The sequence below is a fragment of the Serinus canaria genome, chromosome Z, assembly GCF_022539315.1.
Source record: "Serinus canaria isolate serCan28SL12 chromosome Z, serCan2020, whole genome shotgun sequence".
Taxonomy (NCBI): Eukaryota; Metazoa; Chordata; class Aves; order Passeriformes; family Fringillidae; genus Serinus; species Serinus canaria.
In genome coordinates, this window is record NC_066343.1 from 45,352,463 (window position 1) to 45,375,462 (window position 23,000).

A 23,000-nucleotide genomic window follows, 5' to 3' on the forward strand; every position below is an offset into this window, starting at 1 on the left:
AAGTACCTCATAAAAGAATTCTGGGTATAAAGGTTAGATGAAGTCAGGTGACTTGACTATTGGCAAGTTAACTAGTGTTTGTCAGATTTTACAGGAATATGCATGGGAAAGGCTTGCAAGTGACCCTTGAAAGGTTCTATTATAATCAACATAGAATTAGCATTGCAAAGAGGTCCTATTGATGCCTCGGTGTGATGAAAGTGGAAGTGAAACCTGAAGGAAATGTACTGAGACAGCTGACAGTTTATGCTCTTTATTTTAAAGCAGGTGGATGACCACCATTTATGAAATAAAGCAAAAAGATCCCCAGTTTGAGTCAGATGCAAAAAAGTGCCATCTCTTCAAACAACAGACTGGCTTGGTGTTGGTATGCCATCATAATCATCTGAGTAGTGCTGATACTGGTCAGTAAGGAGAGGCTGATGCAAGTCGTCTTTATTCTTCTTGACACGTACGATACATGCAGCAGCAGCAAAGATAATTGCAACAAGAACCAGTGCAGTCACTATTGCAATAGTTATCATCTCTGTGACACGGAGAGCCCGACCTAAAGGAAGGAAAACAAAAGGCAAAGATATTAAAAGCAAAGTCAAGTAATATGGAGAAATACCTGAAGTTCAGACTGGAACTCTGCATTTGTCATTTTTCACTGAGTTGGGGAGTAGAAGTAATTCAAACTTTGTTTGATAATTCTTGTTCAAAATTTTGAAGATTTAGTCTAGGGAAGATTTAATCTGTCTTCCCTAACTCTAAAATCTGTTCTGGACTTTTCTTCTGCCACCTTGTTTGTGAGGATTTGCATTCTCTCTAGTGAGTTAATGAATCTAATTGACATAGTTATGAGGCCATTATGGAAAGTTAAGATCCAAATGAGAACTTCTCCTAAAATCAGAGTGGATACTGGGAACTTCATGGTGCAACAGTCTCTGACCAGTAGCTATATCAAATCCCAAACAAACATCTGGAAAGTAAGGCAGGGAAGCAGACAAAGGCCTTTACAAAGACAGAAAATATTGTTGGTGAAATTTGGATAAATTTCAAGAGACAAAGATATGAAGGAAAAAAAAGGAGAGGAAGCATCCAGGCTGCACAGTTTACCTGGCCACTCGACTTCATAGCTGTATCCCAGGTTTTCTGGTGCAGTGACAAACATTTCATTATTGGTTACTGGAGGCCAGAAAGGCACCATGTTGTACTGTCGGTTATGTCCAATAGGGGCATTCTCCAGAGGGTATGTTGAGATATCTATATTTGAAAGTCAAAGCACATTTCTGTAAATAAATTCAAAATAAATTCCACTACTTATTTTTTTTTCCCAGTAGCCCAGAATACTTTTTCAGTTGTTGCAGAAGGATTTGTTTCCTGATGTGGCAGATAAAAAGTAAGAGTCTCTATGCTGTCCAGAACCAAGGTCACTGATGTTATCTCTGGTTTTGAACAGAAATCACCAGTAAATTTTTAAGAATTTTGCCTGTGTTGGGCTTTTTGTTTTTTCTCACTTGGAAAAGGAGAAATATACCAAAGTTTTGAATGCAGAAATATCTGCATTCTTGCTTTGCCTGATTGTAGCAGTGATGAACAGGAGGGAAGCTGATGTAAATTCCAGTGGATTTTTTTTGCAACATTATGCTAAATCAGAAGGAAGTGAAATAAAACCCAAAACAAAACAGAAAATCCCCAAACCTTACCAAATCAAACCAGGAGCGACAACAAAACTCAAAACATAACAGAAAGAAAATACTTTGTGGTAAGATGAAGTCAACCCTTGTGATAGATCATATAAGAACCACAAGGGGATACAATTGCTCTCTGAGAGCTGATGTGAGAAAATTAAATGAGGCAGGTTGTGGAAGCTGCACAAAGAAGGCTCAGTTGTGCAGCAACAGCTGTCTTCTGTAGAAAAAGGAAGAGGAGTACAGGCTATCCTAAGAGAATAAAGTTGCTGCATTGTGCAGAGGAATACAGTTGCTGCATGATGCATAGACATAAGGGTTAGATTGAATTCTCCTCTAGCCCACTGATGTAGATCTCCTTCCTTCTTTACTTAGTTTTATTCCTTCATTCCTTTCAAATCCTTCCTTCTGTTGCTCCTTTCTCCCTCTTTTTCACTTTCTCCTGTATAACTTTTTCTGTTCTTTTTGGAATTAAAAAAGCAAGGGCAGGAATGGTAACTATCCTTTAGAATTATAAGAAGATGGTTATTGAATTCTGGTAGTATATAACAAAGGTGATGAAAATGAATATGTATGGCATCTGTTCTCCCTTTGACAAGAAGAAAACAGTTATTTACTCCACACAATGGTGGAATGTCCTTCCAGGGTTATAATGTCTTTGCTCTATGGATACAGTGTATTCCCACATAATTTCTTTAATTGTGGCTGCTCTGTCTGACCAGGTCCCTTCACAGAGAGTGGTCTGCAATTGGATGTCAATGGGGTGAAGAAGAGATCTTGTTACTACTTTGTCAATGATACTGACTCTTGAAATTCCAATCCTCTCTCCTAAATTTAGGGGCATCTTACTGTCCCAGAAGAAGGAGCTGAGTTTTTGTGACTACAAAGACTGACAACCAGCCATCCTGCCTCTGTCCATGAGAACATCTTACCTGCAGAATGCCGTCTCAGCCACTCATCAAAAAGAGCATCTGTAAATGTGTGCAGGAGGACAAAAATGGGGTCATTTGGTGATAAATGAGTTTGCCCTCCTGTCCCATTCAAAAATAGATGAGCCAAGTTATGAAGACTTCGGACTGCTGGGTCATATTTTCCTGAAGGATCACTGTACCCTGAATATGCAAGCAAAGAAGAAAACAAAAATTCCAGTGAAGATTTTGTTTGGAAGCTGCAGTCTCAGATTAATACTTCTTTTTTTTTCCTATGAAATGCTTTCATGTTGTTATATTGCTTTCCTTAAAACAAATGGATAGAAAATTCTCTACCTACTGACATTTGGGAAAGGTTCATGGAATGCATAATTTTCAGATTAAAATAGCCTTATGAAAGAATGCTGGGAATGTGGACTGCAAAGCTGCTGGGTTCTACCACAAAATGGCCAAAATAACATCATAGCATGAAAAAAGAGGTATATATTTAGGCCCTAAATATCTTTCACCATACTATAATAGTTGCATGAGTTTTCTAACTGCTTACTAAAGCAGGTGTATCTTGACATTTATTCTAATGAGCTAGCAGTTAGGATTCCATACATCACTTCCATTCATTCTGGGAACATATATTGGAAATCTTCACATGCTCTGGTATCTTTTATTTTTTCAGTGAAGATAGAGTGTAGCTTTACTTGTGCCCAAAACCTCATGACCCTCAAGTCAGATGTTAGGATCTGAAGCATCATGAAAACTCCTGTGTTCAAGCTTTGGACAATTGTTCCAGGGAGGGATAGATACAGTTAATTTTTTTAAGACATGTTTGGACACCTGGTTGTTGATAGGCAGCAATTTGAATTGTCACTTTTTAATTTTTCCTGTTGAAAGCTCTGGATTATTAAGGTACAGAAGAAGTTTTTAGGATGCTTTCTGAACAATATAAATCAAATATTTAGGCTCTCTTTTCTGTTGGGTGTGTGTGTGTATGTGTGTGTTCTGGTGTGGTATTCACATGCCCTCTGAACAGAGAGAAGCTGTGAGACAAGCAGAGAAGAAGGAAAACATAATTCTTATCTTGCTTGCTGTGCCTGTGTTGTGCTAAAGTAGAATGCAATATGGAGATTGTTTACCCAAAGTGAGGATGTTTTGTTCCCTTGGCCTATCAGGGCCAAGAAGTGTGTGTGTGTGGGACTGTCACGGGACAATCAGGAGACAATCAAAGATAAGTGCAGTTCTGCGCAGTTGTGGGCAAGAGTGAGTGCATGGCAGATTCAGTTTAGATACAATGTACATAGTATAGTATCATAAAGTAATTAATTAGCCTTCTTATGATGGAGTCAGATGCATCATTCTCTCTCCCCTTCGTCAGAGTCGTCATTGATTTACAACATTCTGGTGTTGGAAGGTTTAGTTTTAAATGTGCAGAGCTTATAGAAGAACTGAGTTTTATGTCCCAGAGAGGATGGCTAGCATGTCTAGCAGTAAATCCTGTACCCAGAGCTCAATTACTATTTCAATTACTATTGCACTAAGTACTACTACAGCTTTCAATTTATTTTGATTTCTTTTCTTTGTTTCAATTCACATACAGGAATAACTGCTAGAAGCCCTTGTTTGCTTCATTTTGATATGCAGCAGCATCAATCCACAGGCAAGGACTGTGTTTTCAACAAAGGCAACTTACTAAGTGTGTGCCAAGGACCTGAAGTTAGTTTTCACTTAGTATACCTGCAGCAGACTCTTGAGACTTTTACGCATTTTAAGACATAAGCTATAGCTATAAAGAAATTTACATAGAGCCTCTGTCCTCTTAATAGTGAGCTAATACTTAATGCTAAGAATGTGTTCTTCGTGTCTAACAGCCTGTCTCAAAACTCATACTTCCAACAGGAAAAAGTGGCAAGTCTGCTCCCTGACTTATTTGGAGTTGTTCCAGGTATTTTGATTTGCCATGTTTACCTTCTACTGTGTTACGGAAACTGTCTGTTGAATTGGAATAAAAAGGAGGGGTGTCAAATACACCAACTTCCAAACACTGAGCAACATCCTCAGGCTCTGGGAGACGCTGTACCATAGGTCGTGCTACATTTCCAGCAGGATTCCTTCGGATGGGACCACCCTCAGTACCTGGAAATGAAGAGAAGAGAGAAAACAAGGTCTAGAACATTAGGCCACAGAATGAATCACTCTTGTGATTTAGAAAAGTTTTCTACAATCTTTCATGTGATTTCCTGATAAGATGACCTAGGCCAAGATTATTGAGGATGTCCTGATAGAGTAGCTGGGAAAAAGATTATGTAAATTATTAAGCCAATTTTGGGGGCTTCTTATTTTTTGCCCCATAATTCCATGTCGATGCTTATATGAAGAAATTTAATAGTATTTTAATTTTTTTAAATTTGTTTAGGTATGTTAGAATGTGGTATTACTCACATTCAAAAGATGGCATGCGTAGTTATTATGGGGATTTTTTGGATGTTTAATTTTAGGAGCAGAATGGCATGAAGGTGATAAGTGGAGTAGTCAGAAGAAAAGTTAAGCTTCAGTTAAGAAATAACACTGCCAGATGTAATTATTTATGGTGCATGAGATGAATTGGTACTGCATAAGAAGGGAAGGCAAAGCGTTTAATCTTTCTTCTGCTACAAGCACCTGATAGTATGTATTATCTCAACAGACTGAAGAAACATGGATCGAGAATATTCAAAAAACACTTTTAAGATCTTTTGGCTGGAAAAAGTCACTGCAATGTAAAGCATTATATTTATTTATTATTAAGAGAATTTTCTCTCCAGATATCCTTCATCATTCATACTTACTGTTACATATGGTTCCCAAGGTTTCATAATCTTCTACATTTTCACATAGCACTCGCCACTGAGAGAAGATTGATTCTGGCTTATAAGAGAGACATCAAAATTGCTTCTAGCTCCCATCAAGTCATCTGAGCAGATATCACATGTATTTTGTCCTGTTGCAAAGTTCCAGTAGGGCAGTCCAAAAGTGGGGTCCTGTAGCATGTTCTAATCCACATAAATATGGTGTTACTATGTGTTTGACACAGACAGCTATAATATTTGCTGCTAGGAGAATGTTAAAAAACAGCTAAATACATCTTAGAAAAAGCCAGAGTCCTGCCTTAGAGAAGGGAAGAACTCTATGTAAAATTCGTGTGGAAGATTTTGGTAGTTTTTCACATTGATACTTTTGTTCAGCAGAACAGATAGCTGTACTGCTGAACTGAATCATGGATCTCCCCCACTAATAAGACTTACTTTTGTGGGAGAGTACCTCTCCCACAAAACCATATTGTGAGCAGCAAGAAACATAAATTTACACTGACCCCATTTTCCAAATATTTTTAATGGCCTGTCAGCAAAAACAGTCTTTGTAGTGCACATAGTAACTTGGTCAGCTGTGGAACTGAAGGAAATAATAAGAATAGGGGGTTTGGCTTTTCCAGTTGGCATTGTTTGGTTCTGGTACGGGTTAGAGTTGAACTGTTCTGGAGTTAGTGAGGCAAAATTACTTTGACTAATGATCAAGTCTACTGACATAAATAGGAATATATATTAAATCACAGACAGAAAGAACTTCTCAGGGCTTTCACTTAGAGAAATGCCACTGATGACAAATGTGTATCTTGGAAGGGAATATGTGCCTCAGCCTGACGTAAAGCAATTAAAGCTAGTGGAAACACTGAAGTGATTTCAGACACTATTTAGTTCTGACCTTGAAAACTTAATTCTTTCTTTTTTAGGAAGGATGGTGGTTCACAAAATACTATACACATTTTATGAATAGGTCTGCATAAGAAAAGGAAAAGGGAATCATTGATTTATGGAACAGGATATAACAAAACACTAATTTCTCTTACCAGTTACACAAACTAAATGTGATTCTGAATCCCTAAGCCATCTCTGTTACCACTATCTTCAGAATTTCTTCTGCTTTGGTTAATGTCATACAAGAATAATGGCCATGAGATTAAAAACACCACTGAAATAATTTTGTTGGTCCAATAAAATGTCTACATCTAGAATACATCTTTTTTTCCATGAGATTTTAATGGAAATTTTATGTTTTCTATTGCTCTGATTAAAATATTATATTTAAACATCTCCATAGAAGTGACAGTCTGAAGCCTAAATTATTAAATTTAGGCTATTAAATTTTATATACCAAATGAGTTACTGAAATCGAAGCAGAATCACTTCAACACGTAGGGAAAGCTGCTGTCATTTTTGCCTATTTTAATATGGAGTGAAGTTCTTTAACTGTACAAAACATAGCATGAGTACCAGTAAACATTTATAGGAAGTTCACCTGCATGTCTCTTTCAAGCTGCAGCAGATGGTATCTGTGCCACGTGACAAATGCTGGTCCCTCATGAGAGAAATCAACTCCTCCAAAACTCTGCTGCCCTGCACCAAGGAAAGTCTTCCTGACAGAATAATAATGAGACCACACAAAGTAGTTATAAATGGAGATATTCTCGAACTGAGGTGTGTTGCCATCCGGTCCAAAAATTTCTTCACGTCTTCGTGTGGCAATAACGATGTCAGGGTGGACTGTCACCTTGGCTTGGTGTAAGGCATTCACAAAGCGATTCCTTTCTTCTGCACTCAGATCCAAAAGATTCCTTCTGACTGTGATGATACAGAAGAAGCAAATTACCAAAGTAATAGACACTGAAGTCTGATCTCAGAGAACTTGTTTACTGTGTTCCTAATAATTTTGGGTAAGTCCCTTTTTCTTCAAGTATTCACTCTTTTTTATTGGGGAAACTCACTGAGCATAAACAGATAATGTTTTTTATTTTGGGAAAATCTGAAATAAATTAAAAGATAGCTCCAATCCTTGCAATTTTAGTACTTTTAAGAGTACTGCTACAGATTATCTTTCCATCCTGCTGGACAAAAGAGAAAGACTGTTCTTTGTCATATAAACTTTTTAGAACTTTATCTGATATATTTAAGGTTTCTTGTGGTAGTAGTCTACAAGAAATAAACAGTATAAGCATATTTAAAATAATCAGAAACTCTCTGTTTGGCAATTTAATGAAGAATTAATTTTTTTATTCTCGAACCTTTGTAGGAAAAATGGCAGATTCACCAGTGAATTATTGTGAATTTCACACAGTACCATATCACTTTAATCTTATTTTATCTCTTTAGCCTGACATTATTAACAAATGCCACATATTAGTCCTTTTTAGCAGTATATCTCAAAATAAAGAAAAAATGCCATTGTCCACACATAGTGAAACAAGGAGGAAAACTGACTTGTTGAAATAGCAGTGTTTCAGCATGAAGAACTGAGTTCAGATCACCTCAGTTCTTCTTTCACCTGGTCTGAGAAAATCTCTGACTAAGTTTAGACTAAGATAGAATTCTCCACAACTGTTATTCAATATTTACTTATGGTCATTTAAAAAAATACTGTAAACTCATTGTCCAAATTAATGATCAATTTATGTTGATACAAGAAGCAACAGATCTTCAACATGAATCTATATGAAGAATAAAACTGAATTATGTTTCACTAAAAAAAAAAAGATTTAGTGAGGGATATTTTAGCTGCAGGAAATTCTAGGAAATTTGAATAAAGTCCTTCCTGAAACATGAATTTCATCCAAGAAGTGGGTATCCTGAAACATATTTTTTTTGTTTTGCAGAACTGAACTGACATGAACTGGACCTCATCACTGAAATGATGGGGTTTCAATTTTGTTGGTTTATTGTTTGTTTGTTTGTTTGTTTGGTTGGTTGGTTGGTAGGTTGATTTGTGGTGTTTCTTGTAGTGTTTCAAGTAGAAAACTTGAATAATTGTCCATCTAATTTTGATTTACATAGGCATCTTAACATTTTAATTTTTAAATTATATGCCTGAACCACAACAAAAAATTGTGGCTATTATTAGAGTTAGTCATGAACTGAGAAGATATGAAGACACCAAACTGCATTTTACAGCAATTTAGTATGGATGTACCAGCAGTAATCCAGTAATTATTTCTAAAATCTGAGCAGATGGGGCCAATGGGTCTGTGAATGGGCAAAACAGGTGACCTCAATATGGAAACTTAGAACATAATAGGAAACTAAATTACACTTTTTAAACTCATGCATGGTATCATGCATGATGTATCTGATTTATTTGGCATTTTAATGCATTGTAAAGGATTTAATGTGAGAAAAGTAAAAAGTGCTGTTGTACATTCTAGAAAATCACCTAAAACTTGCCTGTCTCTAGTTTTACATTAATTTTGTGCGCAAAATTTTTCTCTTGATTATTCTTCACAGTTGGTATCATGGTAAAATAGAATTGGCCAGAATAACAGAGAGTGCAATCTGGTTCAGCATGCCCAATTCACAAGTAATAATTTCTGCTTTCCAGTTTAGTTCTTGAAGCTCAAAGAATGAAAAAAAATTCAAAATTTTTTCCCATAGCCATCAACAAGTTATTATTAAGGAATTATTGTTAAAATTTTATTTTGGTAACCAGTCGTTTGTTAACCCTTTCTGGGACATGCTCTAACATCCATGGAATGTTCCCTTGTCTGATGAACATGTCAGTGCTGATTTCTGTTTCTGAAGAAAGAAACACTGCATATTTGTGCTAAAGACATTTTGTTTAACATGTCAACAGAACCCATTGCTCATTTTGGGGGGAATTGTGGATTTTAGAGGATTAACAAAGTAACATCTTTGAAGTTTAAAGTGTTAAATTTCAAAAATAAAGATTGAACTCTTATCCATTCAGATGGTTTTCAGATGAGAACAAGGCTCTGTTCCCAGGCCTGTTTGTCTTTTTAAATTTCCCTACAATATTCAATATTTTTCCAGTCCTGCAAGGATTTCATAACAATTTTTTTTTTAATTTAAAGAACTGTTTAGTGATATGCTAGACTTAACTGAAACTGGAGTACTGAAGAAGGGCTTACCACGTCCTGGACTGATTCATTTGAGCTGTCCACAGTCATGACTAATGTTTTTATGGATATTGACAGCAGCAGGGACAGTAAAAATATACCAGACCAGGTATATAGTTTAGAATTGTATTAAGGAACTTTGAATGAAAAGAACAGCTAAAACAGTCACAAGGTATTAAACCTATTGAGGTACATATTATTTCCAAACACACTCACAAACATTTGTACATGCCTATATACATTGTTTTACTCTTAAATCCAAACAGTACCTTTTCTTTTTTTTCAATATAGATGCTCTACTCTTTAATGGACTTTGATGCATTGAATACAGGTTTCTTTTCTTCCTTTTAATGGATAGTAAGTAAAGTAATTTATATACATGATGAACAGCTCCTCTAGCACCTGCCTTAACCCCTTTAGCAACATACTAAAATGCTCAATATATAAAATGGACATTTTGCACCTTAAAGAGAAGAAATGCACTAGGTACATTCAGAAGCAAGCACTGACAAAGAGCAATTTCCATGTCATGTTTCTGATGCTCTTACCTATGCTGATCTGTTGGCTGCAGGTAGGTCCAGTCCAGCCAGGCCGGCAGGAGCCGCAGTTGTAGCCGGAGAAGTTCCCGTTGCAGCGGCAGGTTTGGTTGAAGAAGCGGATGGGCCATTGCTCACGGTCATCCCGCCCATCGTGGATGTACTGGGGGCCGTGGGGCCGCAAGTCGACCGTCACCGGCACGCACCGGCCCCGTCCCGTGGACACGCCACACCGGTCGGTACCGGGCCCAAACACAGGGAAATAGTCTGGGCAGCACATGCCGCTCCTCAGGGACTCAACAGTTGCGCACTGTCGAGGGAACTGAGCCCCAGCTTGGCCCAACATGGTAAGAAGCAGTAGCAGGGAAAGGTAGAGCAGCGTGGGGATCCGCATGACAGCGGGTCAAGCAGAGCCGGCTTGTTCCCACAGCTGGCTGTCCGCACGCGCTGATTTCCTCTCCTGTGATGGAACACCCAGCTCCCTCTGTGGAGAGAGAGAGAATGCAAGAGAGAAAGCAGAATAAAAAAAAAAGTGATACAAGTCTCTGGGCTTCCCCTTTTCACCCTAGAAAATTCCTTCTAACTCTCCACCTCAATACTCCATCTGAAAAGGCAAATGACTCTGACCGCAGACTCTAATGTTCTTCTCGGTATCTGCACGGAAGATAGCAGACAAATATATCTATATTTGCTCATTAACTTCTAAATTCTTCCAGAATGTTCATTCATATTTTACACTTGCCAGACACATTTGCTTCACTACATAAAGTTCTAAAACCTAAGGCACCAGTTTTCTGAAACTTTTTTTTTTGCTCCTCCTTCCCTCTCCCAGTTCATGCCTTTTCTGCATGAAACTAGTATAACTAGTATATTTTGTTCTCCCCTCTGTTTTCTTGCTGTTCTCCAGTGCCAGCTCCAACATAAAGTGAAGCTATACTTTATGCATTGTACCTGTTTTCTCTTCTTGGTACCCCTCCACTGCTGAGATCTTTTTCTATCTCTGCACGTCCTATGACTGTCTAACCTGAAATAAGCACAGCTAATTTCTCTCCTGGTTCAGTCTGCCTGCTAATCCCTCTTGTACCAACACAGTATGGCTTGGCCTCACCCTCCTTCCTCTCTTAATCCCCTTTCTACTTCAGTGCATTTCTCTGGACTTTAAGTACTTGAACAGCACATGATTTCTTTCATGCTTATCTCCTTGTGATTTTACAAGTTTTAGCAAAGGTCAGAGACAAATACTTGAATTCAAAACAGAACAAATGTGAAGTTGGTTTTTGTTTGTTTTTTTTTTTTTTTTTTAATTACTGGCAAAGAAAGGCTCATTTGAAAGCACACAAAGAACAGTGGGGTAAATCGCATTTAGTAGACACTTAGAAAAAGTTCTTAAGATGGCATTTTCAAGATCAGGCTGAAGTAAATGACTAAGCAATGTTATTTATAAAATTAAATACTCCAATTTTTAAACTTAGAGCTTTAGTTTAACAATTTATTTAATACTAAAAGAAAAACACAATGATCATATTGGAATTTCATTAAATACTAAGTTCTGAGCAGGTAATATGAAGGGTAGTGAAACAAAGAAATTTACAAACCTCTTAAATAAAAGAAATGTTTCTTTAGTCACTGCAAGGATGATTTCTGCTGTGCAAAAATGACCTTATTCAAGTTATTACTCTCTTTCTTAGCTTTCAATAAGGATGGATGTCAGCAAGGTGGAGATATGTCAAGTAGGGTGCAGATTTGTCAAGAAACATCTTAACTGGCATCTAGACAAAACATTAACAAGTTTTCTGGGAAAAGGTTCAATCACACTGTAACTGACATCAAGAAGGAAATGGATTACCTACTCTTTCTGCTTCCCTAGATGCAAGTCATAATGCAAGAGTGCACCCAATTCTGGCAGAAAAAAGAAACAGGTTTTTGTGTGTTTATTTTTGCCAACCAGCCATGCAACAGAGCAGAACCTTGCTCTCTGTGCCTTGTATAACTCTACATGCTTGCTTCAGGGTAGGACCTAGATTTGAGGACTTAGAAATATTACTGTCTGCAAATGGAGAATGCAGGGTAGGACCTGAAATCTCCATTTGCAGACAGTAATGTTTCTTAGTCCTCAAATGAATCTCTTTTCTATTCTGACTTCCACTTCATTCTCTGTTTTAGCCAATATCCTCTTCTTTACCAGCTTATCCTTCTTCTTTCCAAGCTTAAACCTTTTCTCTTTGAACATGTCTATTGGGACACATGTGACACAAATTCACTGTTTTCACATCAGAAGGTAAACCAGAGCTGGTAAAAAACCTCTTGAGATTTTATCTGAAAAGAACTTAAACTTCAAAGAAGAAGCATACAGGTTTTAGCTATGAATATTTAGCAAATACAGCAAATTCATAATAAGCTTAAAAAGGGATAAATGCTACTCCTTAGACGAAGTCCCAGTAAAACAGATCAAACAGATGTACTGATTGGGGTTTCCTGGCATCATAAAACTTCCCCTTATAATGGTGTATGTGATATAGATCTTTTGTAAACCTCTTGCACAGAAAACACCTATCAATGTTTTACGACAGAGATGCACTGCTGAGGATCATATACCTTCTTTGCCCCCTGATGTTCCCTTGGGTTTCCTGTTGAAAATCTTTCTGAACTGCTTGGTGGAATGCAATCCTTTTCATAATCTTTATTTTGATGATCATGCCATTTGAGATATATTGCGTTTAAAGACTCCTGCTCCCCTACTGTGCCTGGAATGATTTGATCTTGGAGATTATCCAAATGCACATCTGTGTTTCTGTGGCTCAGATCAGAAAGGACTTGTCCACAAAAGCAGGGTAATGAGGAGGAAGTCAGTGTGTGAACACCTAGCTCACTAATTGCCTGTGTGGACAAAAAGATCCAAAAAAAGAGTTATTTAATATGCTATATATTTGCATATACCTTGCACCATTCTCTTTTTTCTTTTGACATTATTTCTTGATGCTGAGAACAGATCTCTATGCAGACACAAAAGGTTTAGCTATGGTCTGTACCCTAAGCTACTGGAGAAGGTTATAAAAATCCAGCCAGTTCTATTTGTGCTTGATGAAACCTGAGGTACTGATTCTGTGATCAGCTCATGCCATCAGCTCTACAGTCAAACGTCGGTTCTCTGGAAGCTACCCAGTGGTCTTTACTAAGAGTTGGAATACAGGCATCTGTTTGTTTAAAGTATAAGAACACAATATTCATTCAGAAGCTCTGTTCTTTAACATGTGAAAAGACATGTGATTGTAGTGATACTGCTACATGCATTTTTCTTCCAGTGAAACAGTACCTTTATGAAGAATTAAAGGTCAGTGCCAGGAAACAGATCATTATCAATGGCATTCATGGAGCATATAGAGCAGAAGATGATTGCCTATTTATGTAGACTCTCTTTGTAGTTCTTCAGTTGTCATAGGCTCATTCAGTTCTACACATTTGTATAAGTAAATTGCATTTTTAATTTTGGTCTATTTCTTCTTGGTCTATTTTAGCTGGTACATTCTAACAGTACTATGCAAGATTAATGTAAAAGAGTAAAGCTTACTTAGTTGTTTCCTTTTTTCCTGAAGAGTAGGGGGGAAAAAAGAAAATAAGACACTACTAGTTTAACATATTTCTAGCATACTATAAGCAATAATCAGTTAAAACTGCTATCTCAAGATATCAGTAGACAGCTGGAGACTTTACAATGGAAATGGTGCTGGAGTTTCATTAACCAAACATGTGAATACAAAAAATATTCATTTACCAATAAATTGTAAATGAATGGGCAACAAACAACAGTGATGTTAATTGATCTGTACCCTTTAATATTCTACTTCTATTCAGAAAAAGAGTCGATGAGAAACTTATTGCTGAAACTCTTTTTACTGAGATTAACACTTGCAGTGAAATTGAGACAAGATTTTCTGACTGATATTTATCATGCAAACTGTAGAAGTGTATAACCACAAGGAACACATAATTTCATTTTTCCCACAAAACTTAGGTTTTAGCAAATTACTTTGAGCTAGAATTAATGAGTGCAGCTACGGATATCTAAACCTCAGTTGTCTGTTAAATAACCAATTTGCTGTAGTAGGAAGACAGTGGACCAGCCTCAGATAATGAAAATCAACGCGGTCCCATTGGTTTTAATAAGACATAGAATTACAGTCAGCTGGAGGGAGCTTGGCTCATTTGTGTAGCTTAACCTTCAGCAGGCTTATTTGCTGACAAGAACACTACAAAAATAATGCTGACTGTTACAAGCAGTACTTCCCAGTTAATTCTGCTATGTATTCTCCTAGTCTATATTATCACCCTTTTTTTTAGACAATTGAAAACGAACCAGTAGTGAATATGAAACTGCACTAAGTGCAACCTTATGAAATCAAAAATACCATTCCAAGGACTAGAAATAAAAGGATTTATTTTTTACATTTGTTGGGAGTGAGCATAAGGTTTTCACCCATTCATTATATTTTTTCTTCTCTTCCTAGTATCATATGTTGTATCAGATATGGGAAGTCTCATTGTATCTAACACATATCTCAGACATGGAGTGATATAATTTATTTTTCTAGGAAATCATGCATATGCTGTACTGTACTCTACCGCAATACTTAATTATGGATTAATTTTAATTAAAGCAATATTAGTTATTCACCTTTCTTATTGGCAACGACTTTCTCATCTTCATCCAGCAGACTGCATGATTTATACTAAGTACTTAAATTACTCTCTGAGAGTAGGACTCTCATATTTTTATCAAGTACTTTTTTTTTCTTGCAAATAAGGTAAATTCTACTTTCATTTTGAGAGAATATGTATACCTTTCTTGAAAGCTGGACCAACTATTAATCCATATATAGGAAAGATAAATAAAGCAAAGGAGAAGATTTTTATCAGAAGTTTTGATAACCTGATTAAAGAAAAAATAAATAAAATAATATTTTAGGCAAATTGATACTGCTTTTCTTTAAAGTACCAGATTTTCACAGTAAATCTTACAAATGTTATAAACAGTTTAAGCAAAAAAAAAATTAGTCATACCTACTCCATAATATGTTCTATTCATCTAAAGTTTTAGCCATGTACTTGAATGTGTGTTATAATGCTAACAATTTCTGAACATATCCTCCATGTTTTTGTTATTCTGGAATGATATCAATGAGCTGAAGTATGGCTGAGAAATGAAATTGGCCTGTAGTTGCTTCTGCAAAGTAAAGTGCAGAAAATTCACTCTATATTTGTAGTTCAAAAGTTCACCTTCAGCAGGGAAACATATAGGCAATTGGAGTCTTTATTGCTTTCACCAAACACAGTCCAGTGCCTAGAGAGATCTGCAGTTTCAAAATGATGCAATAGAGGTGACAAATGACTGCCTACAGAGAAATGAGTGAAACCTTAAAGAGTGTTGTAGATAGGCATAAAATGGAAATAAGTAGCATTTGTCTAAGAGTTTGAAATAGCTGCAAAATAGCACACATCACTTTTGCCTCTTGAAAATATATGTGAAGTTTGAAAGCAGTATTTCAGAGAATAGTTGACTGGCAAAGGTACAAAATTGGGTAGAGCTTCCAGAAAGCAGAAAGCATGTTGTTGAGGCTGGAATCATTAGTTTTACTTATGAGTGACTGTTGATGAAATCTGACTTTCTCAGCAGCCTAAGGTGAAGGTACTAGGGTGTGCTCTAATCCTAGGGACAACCATGATATTAAAGATAGCTTTGTGTTCTGAGCAAATACAGTGAGTGCACCACTTTGATTGCCACAATGCAGTCTCAGCTGGACCATGTAAAACTCTGAACTACAGAATAGGAAGTTGTCTAACATGGTGTTAGAATGGCTGTCAGTGAGCTCTGGAGGTGGAGTGTGTAGAGTTTACAGGAATTAGGGTGTCCATCACCAACAGTGCTGTGCACCTGTCATGCTACGCCCTGCTCTCATCTATCCACCTGCCAATGCAATGTTAGGGAAATTTATCCTCCTCTGACCATACTGTAGGGAGATACTAATCAAGAAGTGATATATGTTTTGTTCTTATTGTAGATGCACTTTGGGCAAACTACCGAAGTAAATGGGAATTTTGCTACCGATTTTAAATTTAGAAGTATAAAAGCCAAACAAACATGAAGTAAAACAAAGCCCAGATCAAGGTAGATGATATTCTGTCAACTCTCCTGCCCTTTCAGATCAAATCATCTTCAAAGGCAAGGATAGTCTATGTCTAACACATTTTATCCATCATAAAACACCATGAAATTGAAGACATAAGAGGTCAGATTACTGTTTGGAATAAACTGACATAGCTCCAATAAATTAAATTGTTCATGACATTCCCACTGTTGTTCAAGAAGTTACAGTAATTTATATTTAGTAAGAATCAAGTCCTCCATGTTTCAATTAACTGAATCTGTATTTTTCCCTTTGCTGAAGTGGTTTCCATGAAAAATTATCTTCCAGTGTTATGAATGAAAAGAGGTGCTGGATTATACATAGCATCATATGGCATTTTGTTCCAGGCCTAGAAAAAGAAAAAAACAATACTGGCACAAGATTAATTTTTTCCTTCAATTCATGTTTATTGATAGACACAAAGCCTTTTGACTGAAGCAAAAAAATTGTGCACTGGATAATATAGATTAATAGCTTATGTTCTGTAGGTGAGAATACAATGTATTTTTGTAGGTAGTTATCCTATCAAGCTAATATATGATGATTTTAAAATTATCTTTAAAGAGTAATCACTGACATACTTGCAAAGCAAATAGAAAAGAGTTCAGTGCAAAGAATGCCTCTTAGCCATTTTTTGACATGAGAAAATGATCTAATAGCTGCTGTCTCCAGTGTCAATGTTTTTCTCAGAGCCCACTGAAATGACCAATATTCTCTCTTTTGACTTTACTGTCTACCATGTCCATCATGACAGATTTTTAATATGCAATCACAAATGGCTTGCTCTGAGAAATAGAATGTTGAAGCCCATCACAAACTTTCTGAATTAGCTTAAAAGCTTGATGAAAAATATGTGCCATTTATGGGTTAAATGGATGAAGATTTTTTTGTTCTTATGGAAAATCTGTGACATTTTTGTCATGCTAATAGCTTGGAAAATGTTTTCATTTGCAGCAGTAGAAGATAATGCTGGTGTATTGGATACCAAGACTAAAGAGCAAAACTGTAATGTTTCTGATTAGGGAGAAAAAAGAAGATATTTTTATTATTTTTATAACCCACATATAATGATACAAAGCCCTATTTTAAATTTTTACCACTACCATAGATGATGTCTCACAACTGTCAAAAGGTATGAGGATAAGCAAGGGAGGCTGCTGCAGGTGATGATGTTAATATCATAACTGTGGAGTTCTGCCCTTTAAAGACTATCCTTTGAAAAAACACAGTGCTAACCTTTTACTTACTGGAAGGAAATCTGCAGATATATTTTGAAAATGAAGTTTGTATTTATTATTTATTAATATGAAGGTTCAAGGGACACTTGCTTTTTGTAAAAAAATGGTGGAGTCCTTTATCAGAATTAGTCTGAATAAGTGCATTAAAGCCATTTAATATGTCACAGTATTTTAAGTCAAATGGGATGCTACAATGATTTCATAATGCAGACTGTTTTATCACACAGTTACTGTGCCATTTATTCTGGAAATGGAACAGTGTTTATTCCAGCTTTAAATGAAGTTGATAAATATAAAAGAATAGATGTTGAGTACTAAGTCCCATAAGTCAAACATAACCCTTGAGAAATTAATTTTTGATCAGGCCTGATAAATCTCATTAATACACGATATCTTCAATGTCACAGATCAAATAAAAATCCTTGATGTACCTGATAATGTGTAAAGGATATTTACAATATCCCTTAATGCATATTATGAGCTAGCTCATTAGCCTACAAAAAACTTTGTTTCTCCAAAAAAACCCACAAACCCTACTAACATTTGCAATATAGTAGGAAATCTATACATTTAAATCTAACAACCAAAGAATACAATTACAACTCCTGTATAAACTTAATTTCTTAGTGTTGTCTAGATGGATATGCTTTGGGTATATTTCAGAGGAAAATCTCCCTGAACAAGTGAAAAAAAAATGCTGCCTAACCTTCCCTTCTGTGAACAGTTAATAAAAAGCAACATGATGAAATTTTTTTGATGATGAAACTACCACCTCCTGCTCAGAAATCCTTAATTGAATGAATATTTTAAAATGAGAGTAGATACACTAATGCAAAGTCCTTGGGGATCTCATATCACAATGAAAAAGATCAGCTATGAAATCCGATTCCAATATTGTGGAAGTAATGGAAGTCAAAACTGCATGTGTGCATTTCAGGCAAGGATCACAGGCATTTTCTAAATGCCATGAGCACTAATGGCTCCAATATGAGAAAGATTTACAGGTATGTCGTAGATATCCTTTAAGACTTCATATTTTTTTCTATTGACTAGAAGGACTTCCCAAGGAAATTAATGATCAAAGAACTCAAGAGGATCAAATGAGTGTGTAAGAGAAATGTGCCTAATGATGACAGGCATATACAGGTATAGAAAATGTTGAGCTATTTTGTGAATGAAATGCTCATGAAGCAGGTGATTATTGTAAATGCAGCTTTTTCAGGGTAGGAGGATCTTTTTAGTTAATAATATTTCTTGCTTTGATTTTTGTCAGGCAAAAGTGACAGAAAGAATATTTAGCCATGGTTGCTTATATCTTTCTGCATTTTTTGGATGAACTTGTTGATATGCTTGTGACAGATTTTGGAAGAAAATGTGCTCTTTTAAAGATTGTTGGTGCAGACTTCTATTAATGATATCACATTGTCTTCTGAATAGATAATCTATTAAATTGCCCATATTTTTTAAAGGTTAGGTTGACCAGCCTAGTTGTCACCATTTTTAGTTTTGTATGGTATTTTACCATCAACACACTTCCAGCCTGCTAGCATCTCAAGCAGAAATGATTCTCAATAATTTTTTGGGCTTGTTTTTAGTAGCAATAACAATTTGTTGTTGAATCTTACAAAGTTCTTACCACCAGAGCTACAACTTGTTACAAAGAACTGAGCTGCTTTCATGCCTTCCACACACTTTTCAGGGTATGTAAATAATATTTCTTTTTCATCTAAGGATAGATTGGAATTCAGGGAAAGCAAGGACCTAATCTCTATAAAAAAATACTGTCAAATTTAAGAAATGTAAGACAGTTCTTTCATAAATTTATATAGTAAACAAATAATTTCTACTCGAAAAAAGAAAGAATGAAGTTTCTTTCAAATGTTGCAGTTTCTTTGCAATTTCCAATGTCTTCTGAATGCATTGTACCTCTGTGGAGTAAGTTTTCTTCACTGTACAGATAAATGTTCCTCTTTTGTTTAAGCTATTCTTCTTCCTCCCATAAGACTGCAAGTGCATCAATCACAATTCAAATTATATTTTTAAGGCAGACTGTGGGTGGTGCTGGGCTCATTGATAAAATGATCAATTAATTTTTATTGTTAGTGCATCTAAAAGCCTTGTCTAGGAATCAATTGTGTCAAATATGGTAAAAATACAGAGCAAAATTAAACCAGACATAGGACAAGAAACTACAGATGTTCAGAAACAAAAGAAAGAGCCCACTCAGGAAATTCTTGTTGTGTTAAAAAGGGTATATTTCAGTAGAATAACAAGATAGTTATCACTAGTCCTTTTAGTGGACATTACAGATCTGAAAAATTTGTAGAAAATAGGTGAAAAAGTATTATACATGTGTATAGGTGATCGTGCCAAGTCTGATGGCAGGCTAAGAAAAAGCAGAATGCATTCAAAAAAGGAGCAATTATGTCTGATCCTGTGGGAGATGAAAATAGGTGACATGATTATTCATAGTAATGAATGAAATATGGTCAATAGGCAGGGAAATAGGCAGGAAAGTCTCTTTCAAGGGAGTAAAATTAACTTCAATTTGATAGAGAAACGAAGTAAATGAAAGAATGAAAAATTATTTATGTGAAACAGCAAAAGCCACGTAGGATTTGAATATCATTTCAATCTAAAGTCTTCATGTGTTTGTATTAAAATGAAATTTCTCCATAACCATTGCACTATGAAACAGTTGATTGTTAGAAGGAGTAGATTGTTACAGGAGTTAGAAACACTATAAAACATGTTTCTTTGTTCTATATGCAGAACAAGGAGATTTGGTTCTCAACTTGCTGTATTATTAGCTGTTGTTCCCAGAATACATAGTATTCACTACTGAGTTAATTTAGATTAATACATTTCATTATGTCCTGGTCATAAAGAAATGCAATATTTATAAGGGCGTGTACCACTGGAAATAACATTATGCCAAATGTAGAGAGGGTAGTATTCATCTTAAAAATACCTGAATGTTGGAGAATATATGTCAGACTTCATACTCAAGTATTTGAAACGTTGTTCAAAGTTCATGTAAAACCTGAGAGTTTTAATAAAACCTGTATTAGATTTTAAGCAAGACTCAAAACCTGTCACATACCATCTGCTACAGATATACTAAATATATAATTGATTTGCAGCAGGAAAATTAATTGTTTGTTGAGTTTGAGGAAGGCTAGATTTTTTTTCTCCTACAGAAAAAAATTGTACTGTCATAAAAATTTATTGTCATACTGAATGTAATTCATTAGTGTTTTTTAAAATCTACTTAATTCTGAATAATGAAGTGTAGGAATTATGACTATGCATCTTAAGGGAGTGAAATATGTGCAATTACCTGATTTTCACCTAAACCACGTTGTAATAGTAGAAAGATAAAATGAAGAAAAAAATATAAGCTGAAGGAGTAGTATGATTATATATATTCTTTTAAAATAGAAATGGTGATTGGTATCAAGTTATATGTGCAAATGGAAAAAAGTGCTGCTAAAGTAGCAGTATAAAGACATATAGGGACAAGACAAAAACTGTTTTAAGACTAAATATAGCACACAATTTTCTATATATTTGCAATTAATTCTTGCTATGGCAAGACATGATGGAGGGAAAAATAAGGCAGAGCTTTTTGGAAGTAAAAAGGGATGTGCTTTGTTGTTGTGCTCAATGGACATTTCCAAGAGATGGAGTTGTCATGGACTTTTGTGGGCTCAGAATGCTCTGTTTAAAGTGATTGCTTTTGGGCAGCAAAAGCCTGCACAATAGACTGCTCACATGCAGGAATAATGTAACAAATCCAGGTGGTTAGTTCTGAAAATAAAAGGACTGGATGATCAGATGGACTTCAGTGAGGCTTTTTCATGATATTTCACCAAATACTTTACATTGACATCTGCTTTTATAAGCAAACAGGGTTGGAAAAGGTGAAAATAAGCAAATATATGTTATGTATGTACTGTTTTTACTGTTTCTAGAGAGAGAGCAAAAGGATCAATACACTTTTAATCATCTTTTGGAAAATGTATTTCCTCAAAGAACAGGCATTTAGAAATGTTGTCACACACAATTCAATCAGGAAGATAGAGAATAGGGCCTATTACCCACTTGTCCAAAGCCATCGAGCCTCTGGGGAGGGGGGTTGAGGGAAGAGAATTATGTCAGATGTATGAATGGCATCCTCTTCCACTACATGAAGACCTCTTCAGTGAAATGTACTGGAAATAGGATAGTTGAAGTGGTGCAAGTCTCATTCAGAGAAACTCTCCTTCATTGCCCTGATGGCTTCAAATTGCAATGAACTCTCATAGCTGTATTTCAGCATTAGTCTGGAAGCTCAGCAATTGTAGCTGTATATCAGTGATCAGCAATTTTTGCAACAAGGCTCTGAAAATTGAGAGTTACTAGCATGCCTGAATTTTGAGTCTCTGTATGATAAGTCAGAAAGGAAATTTTCCATTTGAAAGCATCCAAGTCTTTTGGTTTTGTGTGTTTTTCCAAGGCTGTCTGTTTCTTCAGACTCTTTTTGGCTTTTAAGTGTTGAATTTAGCAAAAATGATACACTATACATAAGAGAACATAAGTAACAGTTAAGGCTCAACATGATGGCCAATTTAGATCAGGCACCAGGGCCAGGATTTACAATGTCAATAAACTCCAGTGGAAATAAGCATGTGAACTGGTCATGGCAGGTTCATTTTACAGTCTATAGAAAGGAATGGGTACTTACAGAATGCAATGGGTCTCTTTCCAAAAAAAGTATTAAACACACAGGATGATTCTGTGTTCTAACAGCAGCTGTTTTCCACTATTTGCTGCAATGACAGCCGTGCACAGCTAATTCAGGTGTAGAAGATAAAAGTTGGCTGACATGAACTGAATATTGAGCTTCTGTCTAAAAAGTTTACTCAAAAACCTTACTGATATTTACACTGCACATTTGACAACTATTTGCATGTGTATGTTTTTTTTAAATTTCAATTAAACCCCACAATCATAATACAAAGTGATTCTTTAACACATTTAAAGTGTTTTTCCTTCTATCAAATTCTGTCCATAATGTTAGGTATAATATATTTCTCTCCAATGAAAGGAATTAATAAAGAAGATCAATTTGTCTCTTACTTTTACTTAAGCCATACCACAGTTACAATGTACTTTGGCAGACTGCAGACCTAGATGTAGTCTCAGCATTTTTGCAAAATTTATTCCTTTATTAACCATCAGTATTGTGGTACATCCAAGATTCGGTTCATAACCACTGCGTGATAGTGTGTGCAAATCATTGATTAAAATGATTAATCATTGGCAAATCAATGATTAAAATGTGTTTTATCATAAATGTGGCGAATGTGACAACGAGCTGGAAAGCAGGTGGTCCTGATGGACCCCAAGTTGAATGTAAGCCAGCAATGTCCCCTTGCCATAAGGAAGGTAAATGGTATTCCAGGACACATTAGCACAGTATTGACATAGACTGAGAAAGGTGATGCCACCCTTTTATTCATCACTGGT

The 23,000-nt window shown here is 35.9% G+C and overlaps 1 protein-coding gene across 1 annotated transcript; it reads right to left on the reverse strand.

Annotated features, from left to right (window-relative positions):
• Window positions 1-245: 245 nt before the first annotated feature.
• On the reverse strand, window positions 246-11,232 carry TYRP1 (tyrosinase related protein 1). The gene is given in 9 exon segments (XM_018918325.3): window positions 246-547; window positions 1,099-1,245; window positions 2,606-2,785; window positions 4,562-4,729; window positions 5,422-5,493; window positions 5,496-5,625; window positions 6,929-7,251; window positions 10,082-10,553; window positions 11,021-11,232. Coding segments are annotated over 8 exon segments (1,608 nt in total). The 5' UTR covers window positions 10,464-10,553; window positions 11,021-11,232; the 3' UTR covers window positions 246-341.
• Window positions 11,233-23,000: the final 11,768 nt, after the last annotated feature.